The following is a 12,937-nucleotide window of genomic DNA, read 5'->3' as shown; positions in this document are numbered from 1 at the left end:
ACCACTGTGCTAGGCCATAGGCAACCTGCGGCTCTTTGGATGTATAACTGCGGCTCTTTAGCTCAATGTGTGAAAATTTTGAAAACCCTCGAAATTTTCTAGAGTAAACGGACGCAACATGAGTTCCTTCAGTTCAGATAATATTTCCCAGGATTCAAAAAGAAACCAAAAAACTACTATAGAACAAATGAACAGCATCTTGTCAGTTTGCAACCAAGTTGAGATTTAGAAATCATTTAACGTTCTTCATAAAAGTTTGATATGGCATTTGGAAGCCTGGAGAAATTTTTCTTCGCTAGCACGGGAAGTTTTCCGTTGAATTTGATTTTATGATTTAATCCTCATTTTAGTCCTCACTTTTGAGATTATGAAATTGAGTTTGTTTTTTTTTTTTTTAATTGAACATTTTAAAAAAAAAATTGCTTTACCACCGTTCTGATCAAATATGGACATCAGATGATAATTTTAATAATGCTTTGAATACTGATACCTTATAGTTGTTTTGTGCATTAAAATTCCTTTCTTTTTAATAACATTTTGTTTTTAAATTTTTCAAATATTGAATTCCATCTCTCAATGTTCCTTTCAAATCCATGAAAAAAAATCTAGTTTTTCGTTTTAATTTTGAGCATGAGGAACAGAATTGAGAGTGAACAAAATTTTCAAGTTTGTTAGAAAATATTTTTGTAGACCGAGAGCTGAGTGCTGGTCTAATTTTAGAATTTCATGTATAATATGTATATTTTTAGTTTTTTATCCGAAGGAAAAACTTTATTTGGTAAAGAAGCATTTTCTTCCATAAACTTACACATATATCTTCTAACAACTTTTACATCCTTTTTTTTATTTCAAAACCTAATTTCTAATTCTGCAATTATTTTTAAAACGTCATAACTGTTCTAAAAGTTGATTTTGATTTCTAAGTCTTTATCAGAGTTTTGGTTTTGATTTTAAAAAATCGGTTCGTTGAAAAATTAAAAACAACGAAGCAAGCCAAAGTTAGATATCTATTAATATGTAGGATTTATTTTTATTATGGAAGATCTGAGATAGCTATCAAAACCTTCATTGGACTCCAGCATATTTCTACATCATCGGTTGAATTTATTCTTGATGATTCCAAAAATCCAATATACACTGAAATATAGCAAATCTGTCAAGAATTAAAAGTATTTTAAAAATATTTTTTTGACTGTTTGAAATATTTTAAATTGTTTTGTTTTGAAATATTGAAAAATTAGAATAAATTTTTCAAACAACGAATCTTATATCATTAAAATTGGTTAACATTATCGGCCAGGGAACCGCCAACAAACTACTATAATGTTTAACATTACAAGCTCGCAAGTGAAAACTGAGAATTCATTCAACAAAATAAAATATCTGTTTGAATAAATCAAATAGATTAAATTCAAAATAACTAATTGTATAAAAATTTAAAATATGAATTTGTGATTAGAATTCATAGAAACTTTGACAGAAGGATCAATCTGAATCCATGATATATTTGAGACTCAGAGGTTTAGACATTATTTTCAAGATTTCATTAATATGGAGAAGAAACAACTTGGAAGGGTTACGATTTTGAACAGAATTGAAAATGTAAATTTTCGTTATTGAAATATATAATTTTTGAAACCTTTTTTTTAAATTTTACCAGAAATCGAAATGAGAACTAGATAAAAGAAATTTTATAATCACATTTTATAGAACACATCTCGCGACCGATTGTTAAATTTTGTCAAATTTTGACTAATTTTTCTTAATCCGTAAAATGAGCATTTAAATTTTAAATTTTTTGGTTTATTTATTTTAAGGCCCGGAAAATATTTATCTATTTAAAATGATAGTTTTATGCGCATAACAAACAAATGAACCTCAATGGATTTTAACGGATGTTCGAAACCAAAAAAGCTAAGGCTTATCTGTATAATTTGAAGAAAAAGTAATAGTGACAAACTCTCGTATAGTTTTTTTAAAAATTAATTTACATCTTGTAGTATACATTTTTATGATATAAAATTTTCAATGCTTCTTTTTAATATTTCAACAGAACAGATCGAAAGTTTTATTTTTTATCTGGGAATAGGTGTTAGGAAAAAACTGCACCAAATTTTAAAATAATAAATTTTGTCAGGTCACAATGCAAAATTGCCAAAATTTCAACGTTACTAAGCTGTTATGAAAATGTATTGATTCAGAAGAAAGAAAATCGCTTCCGTTTGCCAATCAAACAACGAAAATCTGTGGCCTTATGAAAAAGGATAATAAAACTGAGTTAACATCAGGATACAATGTATCTTAGCGATCACCATTATATGTAGTAAGGATAAAATGAATTGCGGCTCTTTGAAACTTAGACATTTCCTTAATTTGCTATTTTTGGCTCTTCTGTCTCAAAAGGTTGCCGACCGCTGTGCTAGGCCAAGGATCAATTCAAGCCTGCAGCGCATTACATTTCACAAGCTTGAAATTTCTTATACAAATTAGGGCAGTCTAATGTGTAGTCTAGTTTCGAGTTTTAGGTCTAATTTTTTCATGTTTGTTAGAATTTCACATATAGAACCTTTAGTGAACTTTTTAACGAATATTTTGTTGGGCTTGACCAAACTAAGCACCATCACAATGAGAAAATTTTGAAACAACAGAATTCGAATCTCATTTACAAGACCGAAAAAGCAACTATGATTGACGGAAATTTGTTTCTTGAATTAAAATTACTAATTCTGGTCCTAAAAAGTCATAAATTGTTTCTTGTTGCCTGAAGGAATGATTTGTACAATCAACAGAAGTTTTCTACTTCCGGTATAAAATGAAAACCTCAGAATATATTTTAGATGAAATATTGGCGAAAGAAATGCAGTTTTTGGTATCATTGTAAATGCACGGAGAAAATAAAAGAGAACACACTTAATTTTTAATCTAAATTCACACAATAAACTCAGAACAGTTATTGAACTGAATTCACGCCTTGATAATAAATCAACAGGTCATTAAATTAAAATTAATTTTACTACAATACTCCTTTTTATGATATTCATATATTAAATATTTACAGCATTCCCGATAGAACACAGTCTTTCCACTTTTTTTTAAATACGTCTATTCTTTAAGTTTTAGATGGAAAATCACTTGTTTTCTCGAAGAATATTATAAAAATTATAAATTACCGAAATGGCTGTTAAGTTCCAAACTTTGCAGATTTTCTTATTTTGGTTTGGCTTTTTTCAAATATTTTCTTGTTAAATGTTTAAAAATTCAAATCTTTCAAAATATGCTATGGTTTATTGGTTTAACAAAATAAATATAATTAAATCACATATTAAGATATAAAACCGGTAACTAGAGCTTTTGTGACATTATTTTGTATTTGATAATCAGGAATTTCTTGAGACAAAGCCGGAAAAATGGGAAAAAAATGCGGGGAATCAAAAATTAAAATTGAGTGGCCACCCTGATCTTAGTAATATCACACCCATGTAACTTATCGAAAAATCTTTCTATACGCTACGGCCAAAATATCTTGTACACTAGACTGCTAGCTTTGTATGGAAATTTCTAATTTATAAATTTTTACACCTCTTACAGCTACCAATTTTACTGTTGCAAATGGCAATAAAAATTTTCGAAGCGATTCGTTAAGTCCTGAATTAGCGCAAAGAGTTGTAATTTTGTATGGAAATTCTTATGGGAAAACAAAATTTTTCATTCTAAAAGAGAAGTACTGAAAGTTCAAAAAAATTAAACTTTGGATTTTAAATATTCCTTAGTTCTTGCAGTACATTTCATTTGAATAAACCACAACCACCTAGAAAAGATATTCGATGTTGTACAAAAAATCTGTAGGATGAAAAAAAAGATTCCAAAAAAACTGTTTTGCATAGCCAATGAATTTGTTTAGCAACAACATTTGATGAAATTTTTGAATGCTCTAGCAAGTAGAGCATGCCATTAATAAATAAATACGTTTCAATGGATTAAGATTTTATATAAGTTTTTATATAAAATTTCCCGGATTTGTCCGGCTCGGATACGAGCTGAAAAATTTCTGGCAACCTTAAGTTAGAGAGTTTAAGATTGAATTGATTGCAGTAATAAGTACGTAATACCTTCAAAATTTACATATTCTTTTGTTTGTCTCTTTCAGAGCCCTGCTTCAACCACAGCAGACTGTGAACGTAGCAGTGACAATGACGATTGGCCCGAACGCAGAGATAGGCGCCCGGGACAAAGTTACTTTCAGAACGGAAGGAGGTGACCGGGTGACGCAGGCAGCTTGGATTACGGTAACGGACTCGGCTGGCCTCTCGGATGCTTACCAACCATCGATTTGGTACAGCTACTCGAGTCGCTGTGAAGGCCGCTCTACGGCAGGAACCTGCACCGGTGCCTTCTGGACGGTAGACATCACAGCTCGCGATTACGAGACCGGACTGATGCGAATCTCGTCCAGCCCCCTAGGAATCATTTACAAATCTCCATTCACAGCTGGTTCCAGGGATGAAGTGAAGGCAAGCTATACGGCTTCCTGCTGCCAACCGAAGGTCACCATCAGTGCTCACGATGTAGCGAGAAACGTTCGTAGCATCAACCTGGATGTTACGGATATCTGGCTGAACGAAGCCGGTATTGCGGCAGTAGTTTTAGGAATATTATTGTTTATAGCACTTATAGTTTTGCTTGTTCTGCTGATACGATGGTGCATCCGAAGAAAACGACAGCAGGAATTGCCCATTTATCGCGGTGATGCAAGAACTACAAGAAGAACTACTTAGTTGGAGACGGATGAGAATTGAATTGTGAATCAAAAGTTGCATTACATTCCTTTTAGTAATACCACCAACGTACCAAATTATAATGTAATGGTGTTTATAAAAACTTATTGTATAATGTTTAAATGATTGCAAACTAAGTAAAACCAAATAAAGGGTTAACTCTAGATGTTGAAATGAAATCACCCGAATACTTCGTACAAATGTTTTACAAATAAAGTAAGCTTTTGAAAAATTTTGTTCAAATTGTGCAAGTAGTATTTATTCAAAGAATGATAAATAAGACTAATCAGTTGTAATATCTAAGTTTCTAAATAGATCACTTTTCCAAACACCAGTATGTTCTTATACACATCCCATGTAGGCTCAAGTGGGGTTACCATGAACAAAATTACTCAGCTTTTAATACTAACAGCTTACACAAGTATTTCCTCAATGTTCAAATTATGAAAAGGTTCCACAATCACAGGAAACCGATAACGCATATATTTTAATTTTATTCGTGTGCTTTCGTAGTTCGTGCGCTTTCAACTTTGAACTGATGATTCAGCTCAACAAATTGGTTCCTAAGAGCAGAGAATCAAGCACGCTATCGTTTGTCTTCTTCAAAGTTGGTTCTTCGATCGATTTGAAGGATACGGCGTTGTCGTCCGACACTTTGTCAGTTTATCGTCTATGTCTCATTGTTAGATTTTTTTTATAGGGTTAGCAGAGTTACCCAGCAAAAAAATAACAATCAGCCGGTTAGGGTCATAAAGACTCGGATCACTGTTTAGGATATAAAATCAAAACTACTGAACCGATGATTATAAACTGTACCATATAAAATGTCCACATGTCTGCTATCAGAAGTTTTTTTTTAAATTTTGGTTATGTTTTTTGGGTCTTCAGAAACCGACCTTAAAGTAAAAAAATTAATTTAATTTGAGTTATCATAATTATTTTTTATTCTTTCTCTTTTTATTATTCGTCATTGTTTCCTGTTCACTGTCGTCTATTGTATCCAGTTTGTTGTCTATTATTGGATCTTCATCAAATCCTCGGAAATTGTCGTCTTGGTCTAACACAATCACCTTGATATTCTTTTTTAAAGCTCCGAAATGATACGGAGAAAATTCTAACTTATATTTTTTTCCTAGGGCTTTGAATAAACCTAGAAAGACGGGGCCGTATTCTATTCTGATCACATTAATAGTTACGCTAGAACGTATACAATATTATTCCCGAAAGATACGATGAATATTCTAAGAACAAAATGATAAATTTAGCAACGCAATCAAATGATAAAGAATTATTAAGGAAAGATACAATGAATGGTCTTTAAGAATTAATAGATTATTTTAGCAACACGCACCAACTTCTCTGCTGTCACGTCATCACACGTGGCCAAACTTTGTGAAAAAAAAGTTTCTCCCGGCTGAGTTCGGGCAAAAATTATTAAAGAGATCGCCTAGTTCCGTAGCTGGAATGCTGAAAGTGGAAGGCGGAGGCTATGAGGAAAGATACAGTGATCTATGAGAGTAAGTAAAATGCCTTTTTTTGTGTATATAGCGAGAAACTTAAATCTTCTCTTTTTATTCTCGCTCATAGACTGGAGGAAAAATGCGAAAAAACTCTTTTTCTATGGAGGCAGTATTACTATCAAGGCGAGGAGCAGCATCACCAGCGGCCAATCGCTATGTAGCAGCAGCGTTAAGAATGGCTCGGCAGTGCTGCAGCAGCAGGCGAAAGCGCTCAGAATATGGTGCTGCAGTATTGGAAGATCCGGAAGCTGTTCCTGCGAATATCCGCGGATGGTCACGGAAAGTTTGTTTTTTTTTAAATTTTAGAGCAAAAATAAAATGAATGTATGTAATATAAACCTTTTTTTATTTATTTTTTCTGGAAATCATACTGAAATTGAATATAATCAACAAAACCTCAAATTGGGTTCGAATCTTATCATTGTTAGGTGACGATATGCTCTATCGTCTATGATCAAATCGTTCCAGGACGAAAAGAAAAAAGCAAAAAAATGAATCGTTTTTTTACTTATTGACCCATTCATTGTATCGTTATTTGTGTCTAAACGATTCCATTTAGTGAAAAAACGATTTGTTTAATCGTTCATTTATAATCCAAAAACTATAAAGGGAATCTTTTTGGTGTCTTGGGAAGAAGATAATGGGAATAGTTGTTGTATGATACCGTTACATGCGGGTTAGATGAAAAATTACGAGAATTCATATGGGACTGTTATGCGAGTAGGGGCAGTACTGTATACACACAAAAAAAAGCATAGTAAAACAACTAAATCCGTGGTTTAAATGAACAACAGGCAACCATATTTTTGAGTCAAATGTGTTTTGTTGTTTATATTATCTTACGCATAGCTATAATTTTGCCATGTGCTCAATTTGGCTGGGCATAGTAAATTCGACTGCGTTTTAGTAAAATTGTCAATGAAATGATGCATTGTTTTACTTCGTGCCTAGTAAAATTGATATGTTTCATGATGAAACTAGTATGTGTTATGATAAAGATTAGTATGCGCGAGGAGCTTGATTTAAATATTAAAATTACTATGTAGATATGTTTGTTTATTTGCATGCATGCATTAAAACATAATTTAAAACATTAAAATTCACACTTCCGACACATTCCGGTCAATGTTAATGTGTTTTCCCGATGCTCTGGAAAGATTCTCAAAGTTATGAAACTTGAAAGCAGCTCAAAATTTGTTTGTTTACTCACGGGTTTGATGATTAATGATCCTTCATTAGTACAAACAACAAGAATGAGTCTATCTCGATCCTGTGTCGTGTTCGGACGTGTTTCCCGCACAAGCGTTTTTAAGTGCCCATCTTCTGTATCACAGACATCCTTTTGTAGTGAATCTTTTTCACCGTCAAGCTAGGAAAAATATCTCCAGCTTCGAAATTTCCGAGTGCATAAAATAAGTGCACAGCCGCCGCCATGGGGGAAAATACCCCGCCATGGGGAAAGTCCCCAATCCCATCAAGCTCCAATCAAAGACAAATCCCTGAATGGATGGATCCGAACGGAGCACACGGACCGATTAAGTTCCTGCTGCTCAAACCCGCCCCAAACAGCAAACTGCCGACTTACCCATTCATAATTTCAAAAACCGTCGAGCTCGCCGCCGGGCAAATCGTAGGAGGACACCCGTGCGACCAAGGACAAGCTTATCTGCTCAAAGTACGATCCCAAAAGCAAATTGACAAACTGTTATCCGTCAAACAGTTGATTGATTCAACTCCCGTCACCGTAGAGCTCCACCCAACACTCAACAGCTGCAAATGCGTGGTAACTTGCCGGGAAGTTGCTGGCGCTACTGACGAGGCATTAACCAAAGACCTTGCCAATCAAGGGGTAACCAACGTGTACCGATTTACCAGAAAGATTGACGGAAAAATTCAACCCACCAACACCTTTGTCCTAACCATCCAAGGAACCCTAGTTCCCACCCACATCCGATTCGGCTTCATTCAAGCTCAAACCCGTCCGTACTACTCTCGACCAATGACTTGCTTGCAGTGTGGCATACTTGGACACACCAAAAAGCACTGCAAGAATGATGTCACCTGCCTTAACTGCGGAGAAAAGCAAAGCCACAAAGACTGCCAAAAAACACCCCACTGCGTAAATTGCCAAGGCTCCCACCCCAGCAACAGCCGATCTTGCCCTGCCTTCCAGGCCGAGCAGGAGATAATTAAAATCAGGACCGACAAGGGCATTTCACACAACGAAGCTGTTAAAGAATATCGTCTCCGCCAAAACCAAACAACATCAGTCCAACAGCGACTCAACCAAGCCAGCCTAAATTCCGCAATCAACGACAAGAACAAGGAAATATCAGAACTCAAACAATTGGTAGCCTTTCTCACCACCCAAATTGAGAAACTCACAAGCCAAGTGAAAAACCAAAATCAACCGGATCCAGGATCACACGAGGAATCTGACAGCGACACCGACATGACCAGTAACAGCTCCACAGTTAGCACAATCTCCACACCCAAGCGCTTTTGGAAGACATCCTCCGAAGACTCCCCCACCGGAGGTGACCCCATAAAAAGCCAAACTAAGGAACGACCCAAGAAAAAACGATCGCGCGGTCAGAAAAATCAAGCTCTCCCATCCACTTCGCAAACCACCCAGCCAGGTAAAACTACAACACCAGACCCCTCCAAGCAGTTCGGTAAGTCACAAAACCATAACCGTTAAATTAAACCTATCCCAAACAAATATGGATACATCGTCAAGCACACTAAATAGAATGCAGAACCAATCTTACAATACCACCGTGACTAACCGACCCGCTCAAAAAAAATCTCAAAATTTTGCCATCCAGTGGAACACTAGAGGCCTCACAAAAAGACTTCCTGATATTCAAATCCTCCTTTCAAATGCTTCACCGACTATTTTTGCCATCCAAGACATACTTACGAACTCCAAAATCCCTCAAAACATCATAAAAGGATACAATCTACATACGATATCCGACCCATCATCACGCCAAGGCGCCGGTCTAGCCGTAAAAATCAACACCCCATACAAACTCCTCAACATCAACACCACTTTAAACGCAGTCTGTGTCAGAGTCCACACACCGATAGACATAACCGTCGTATCCCTCTACATTCCTCCACAACTGCCCTACCATCAGTTCACAAGTGAAATAGAGCATCTCTTATCCGAGCTTCCACCCCCTTTCATCATCATGGGTGACCTAAACGCCCACTCCACTTGCTGGGGCAGTTCCCACACCACCAATAAAGGCTCCTTTTTGGAAGACCTAGCCTTAAGCCGAAACTTGACTATTTTAAACAACTTGCAACCAACCAGAATAGACCCTGCCTCCGGCAATATGTCCGCTATCGACATCACACTGGTCTCATGGGAGCTCGGACCAAAGTTTGGTTGGCAAATTTTTGACGACACCTTCGGCAGTGACCATTTCCCTATCTTGATTAAGCTCGAACACCCTACACCTAAATCCGCGACCAGACCTCGCTGGAAGTACGACGAGGCAGACTGGATAGGATACCAAATTGAAGTCGATAAATCCCTAGCCCTTGAAACATCGTTATGCATCCCCTCCTTCACAAAAATACTTTTGGAAGCAGGAACTAAAAACATCCCGAGGACCAGCGGCGTCCCCGGCAAGACTGCAGTCCCTTGGTGGGGTCCAGAAGTCCGTTCCGCCATTAAAAAAAGGCGAAAAGCACTACGATACCTGAAAAGAATTCCAAATGATGATCCTAGAAAACAACAGGCACTCTCAGAATTCAAGACAGCCCGTTCACTAGCCAGAGCCGTAGTTCGCACCGCCAAAGCCAACAGCTGGCAGAAATTCACAGAAGAGGTTCATCCAAACACCCCAACCAATGTTCTCTGGAACAAAATAAAAATACTCAACGGCGAACACCGAAGCAATCCCTTCCATCTTCTCCTGAACCAGAAATACATAAACGACCCTTCCACCCTAGCCAACTCCTTCTGCTCCCACTTTGCATCCATATCATCTCCCTCAAACACCACTATGCTACCTTTGCCAACAAACCCATCCCTGAACGAAAGGATCTATAACACCAACTTCTCTTTCGACGAACTTGAGGCAGCTTTGAGGAAAGTCAAGGGCCTCTCAGCCGGCCCCGACGATATTGGTTACCCCTTTTTAAAAAACCTATCACTCACCGGCAAAACAACGCTTCTCCATATCTTCAATAAAATCTGGATAAATGACACTTTCCCCAACTGCTGGAAACTGGGTCTAGTCATCCCTATAGTAAAGCCTAAACAAGATCCTCACCTCCTGGATAGCTACAGACCCATTACTTTGCTGGCCTGCACTGGCAAGATAATGGAACGAATGGTAAACCGACGACTCCACGCCATTCTCGAAGGACATCGCCAATATGCCTTTCGTAGTGGTCGATCCACCGACGACTATTTTCAAGAATTAGAAATGCTTCTTGATTCACCCTCCCAAAGGAACTACCATACAGAGTGTGCCTCGCTCGACCTGTCTAAAGCATTCGACCGTGTCGACAGAGTCGCTATCATAAATCAACTGAACGAATGGGGAATAGTAGGAAGGATAATGCACTACATAACCGACTTTCTATCAGACCGCAGCATCCAAGTCCTCGTAAACGGCACACGCTCCGAAAAAATAACAGTCCACGGAGGGGTCCCTCAAGGATCAGTGATAGCCCCCACCCTATTCCTCATCGCAATCAACTCCATCTTCCAAAAAATCCCGCCAAACATACAAGCACTGGTCTACGCAGACGACATTCTGCTCATATCAACATCAGCCTTTCCCAAGACTACCAGGAAAAGACTCCAAGAAGCCTTGACCGAAATAGCAAACTGGGCACCCACTGTGGGCTTCCAGTTCTCACCCAGTAAATCCTGCCTCCTACATATCGGTCCAAATCGAAGAAAACTCAAGAAATTGCCCGACCTCACCATCAACAACCAAATAATACCACTGACCCGCTCCACCCGCCTACTTGGTATTTGGATGGATGACCGACTAAACTTCAATCTTCATCTGAACCAGATTCGAAAGAATGCCAAAGCTAAGTTATCCATCCTTCAAATCCTAGCCAACAAAACCAGCCAGGCCCACAGAGACTCCCTCTTTCGCTTCCTCCACGGTTGGTTTCTTCCTTCAATCCTACACGGGCTGGGCCTACTCAGCCGAGCTAGTTCAGAAATCATCAACAAATTGGAACCTCTGTACAATAGCTGCATACGAATCATTGGCTCCGCTTTCTGCACCAGCCCAATCAGTTCACTGATGGCTGAGAGCGGCCAAACCCCATTCCAATGCACAATCGCTAAACTTCTATCATCAAAAGCCGTGCGTTGGCTCTCAAATGGGGGCTCCAGCGAATACCAAATGGTTGCTAGAACGAACACCCTCCTCTCCAACCTGACGGGCAACGAAATCCCACCGATCTGCCCCAGACCAGAACCTCGTATTAGTTTCTGGAACGATAAAACTCCCACAGTAAATTTAAGCCTGATGCGAGTTATTAAAAAAAATGATCCCCCAACAATCATTCAAGCCCACTTTAGACAGCTGGTGGAACATAAATTTGGCCACCTCCCTCACGCATACACAGATGGTTCCAAAACCAACAACGGCCGAGTCGGGAGCGGCGTATACAATGGTAACAACAATCTAAGCCTACCTATCCCATCGCAATGTTCGGTCTTCAGCTCCGAGGCGTTCGCAATACTAAAAGCAGCTGAAACATACGATCCAAAAACTGTCATCTTCAGCGATTCGGCCAGTGTGCTCTCCGCCTTGTCACACGGCAACATTAAACACCCTTGGCTACCAACCATCACCAAAATAGCTCTCCAAAAGCAAATCACCCTTTGCTGGGTACCGGGGCATGCCGGAATCCCCGGTAACGAAGCCGCCGATCGACTTGCAGCTGCAGCCACGCTTTCGGATCCCCCGCCGATAGCCATTCCTCAACAAGATGCCCTCAACTTCATAAGAAGATCTCTACAAGAATCCTGGGACATCGAATGGAACTCCAATCTCCATGCAAAGTTGCGTGAAATAAAAAACTCCACGGTCAAATGGACAGACAGACCGACCCAAAATGAAAGAAGGGCTCTTACCCGCCTCCGTATCGGCCACACTCGCCTCACACACGAACATCTTTTAACTAAAAGCCACCCTCCAATCTGCCCATGCTGCGACACAGAAATCACCATCAAACACATCTTGGTTACATGTCCTCAATACCATCTTATCAGACAGACCTGCCGTCTTGCAACAAGCCTAAGGGAAATTTTAAGTAACTGCCCGGAAGAAGAGACCAAGGTTCTGGCTTTCCTTCGGAAAGCCAAACTTTTGCATAAAGTCTGAACTAAAAACCACCCCAATGACCCTAATGGGTTAAACACCATTTTCATCGAGGAAGAATGACCTAAATGGGTTAAACTCCTATCAAAAACAAAAAAAAAAAAAAAAAAAACAACAAGAATGTTTACCATGGTAAAATTATCATAGGTACGCACTTATGTTTTTGAGTCAATAATGTTTTGCCAACGCAATTTTATGTATAATATACATATAATAGATTATATTTCCTTGAATGGAACAGTTACATGAAAATTGAAGGTTACCTTAATAT

General features: G+C 38.3%; 2 protein-coding genes across 2 annotated transcripts in view; both read left to right on the top strand.

The window, feature by feature from the left end:
* The window catches only part of LOC129740039 (uncharacterized), a 38,516-nt gene extending 33,530 nt beyond the window's left edge, over positions 1-4,986 (top strand). Inside the window, exon 3 of the mRNA XM_055731621.1 lies at positions 4,148-4,986. Coding sequence (XP_055587596.1) covers positions 4,148-4,775 — 628 coding nt within the window. The 3' untranslated portion in view covers positions 4,776-4,986. The remainder of the gene's footprint in view (positions 1-4,147) is intronic.
* Positions 4,987-7,727: 2,741 nt separating this feature from the next.
* LOC129737933 (uncharacterized) lies at positions 7,728-12,669 on the top strand. Its single transcript, XM_055729102.1, has 2 exons — positions 7,728-8,970; positions 9,251-12,669. The coding sequence occupies exons 1-2, from the start codon at positions 7,728-7,730 to the stop codon at positions 12,667-12,669; spliced, it is 4,662 nt and encodes a 1,553-aa protein (XP_055585077.1).
* Positions 12,670-12,937: the final 268 nt, after the last annotated feature.

Source organism: Uranotaenia lowii, chromosome 1 (genome assembly GCF_029784155.1).
Source record: "Uranotaenia lowii strain MFRU-FL chromosome 1, ASM2978415v1, whole genome shotgun sequence".
Classification (NCBI taxonomy): Eukaryota; Metazoa; Arthropoda; class Insecta; order Diptera; family Culicidae; genus Uranotaenia; species Uranotaenia lowii.
The sequence above is the reverse complement of the archived record's forward strand: the minus strand, read 5'-3'. Positions and strand labels throughout refer to the sequence as shown.

Coding starts and splice junctions, on each gene's coding strand:
- LOC129737933 (XM_055729102.1), top strand. CDS start 7,728: ATGGGGGAAAATACCCCGCCATGGGGAAAGTCCCCAATCCCATCAAGC. Junction 8,971..9,250: donor AGACCCCTCCAAGCAGTTCG/GTAAGTCACAAA, acceptor ACATCATAAAAG/GATACAATCTACATACGATA.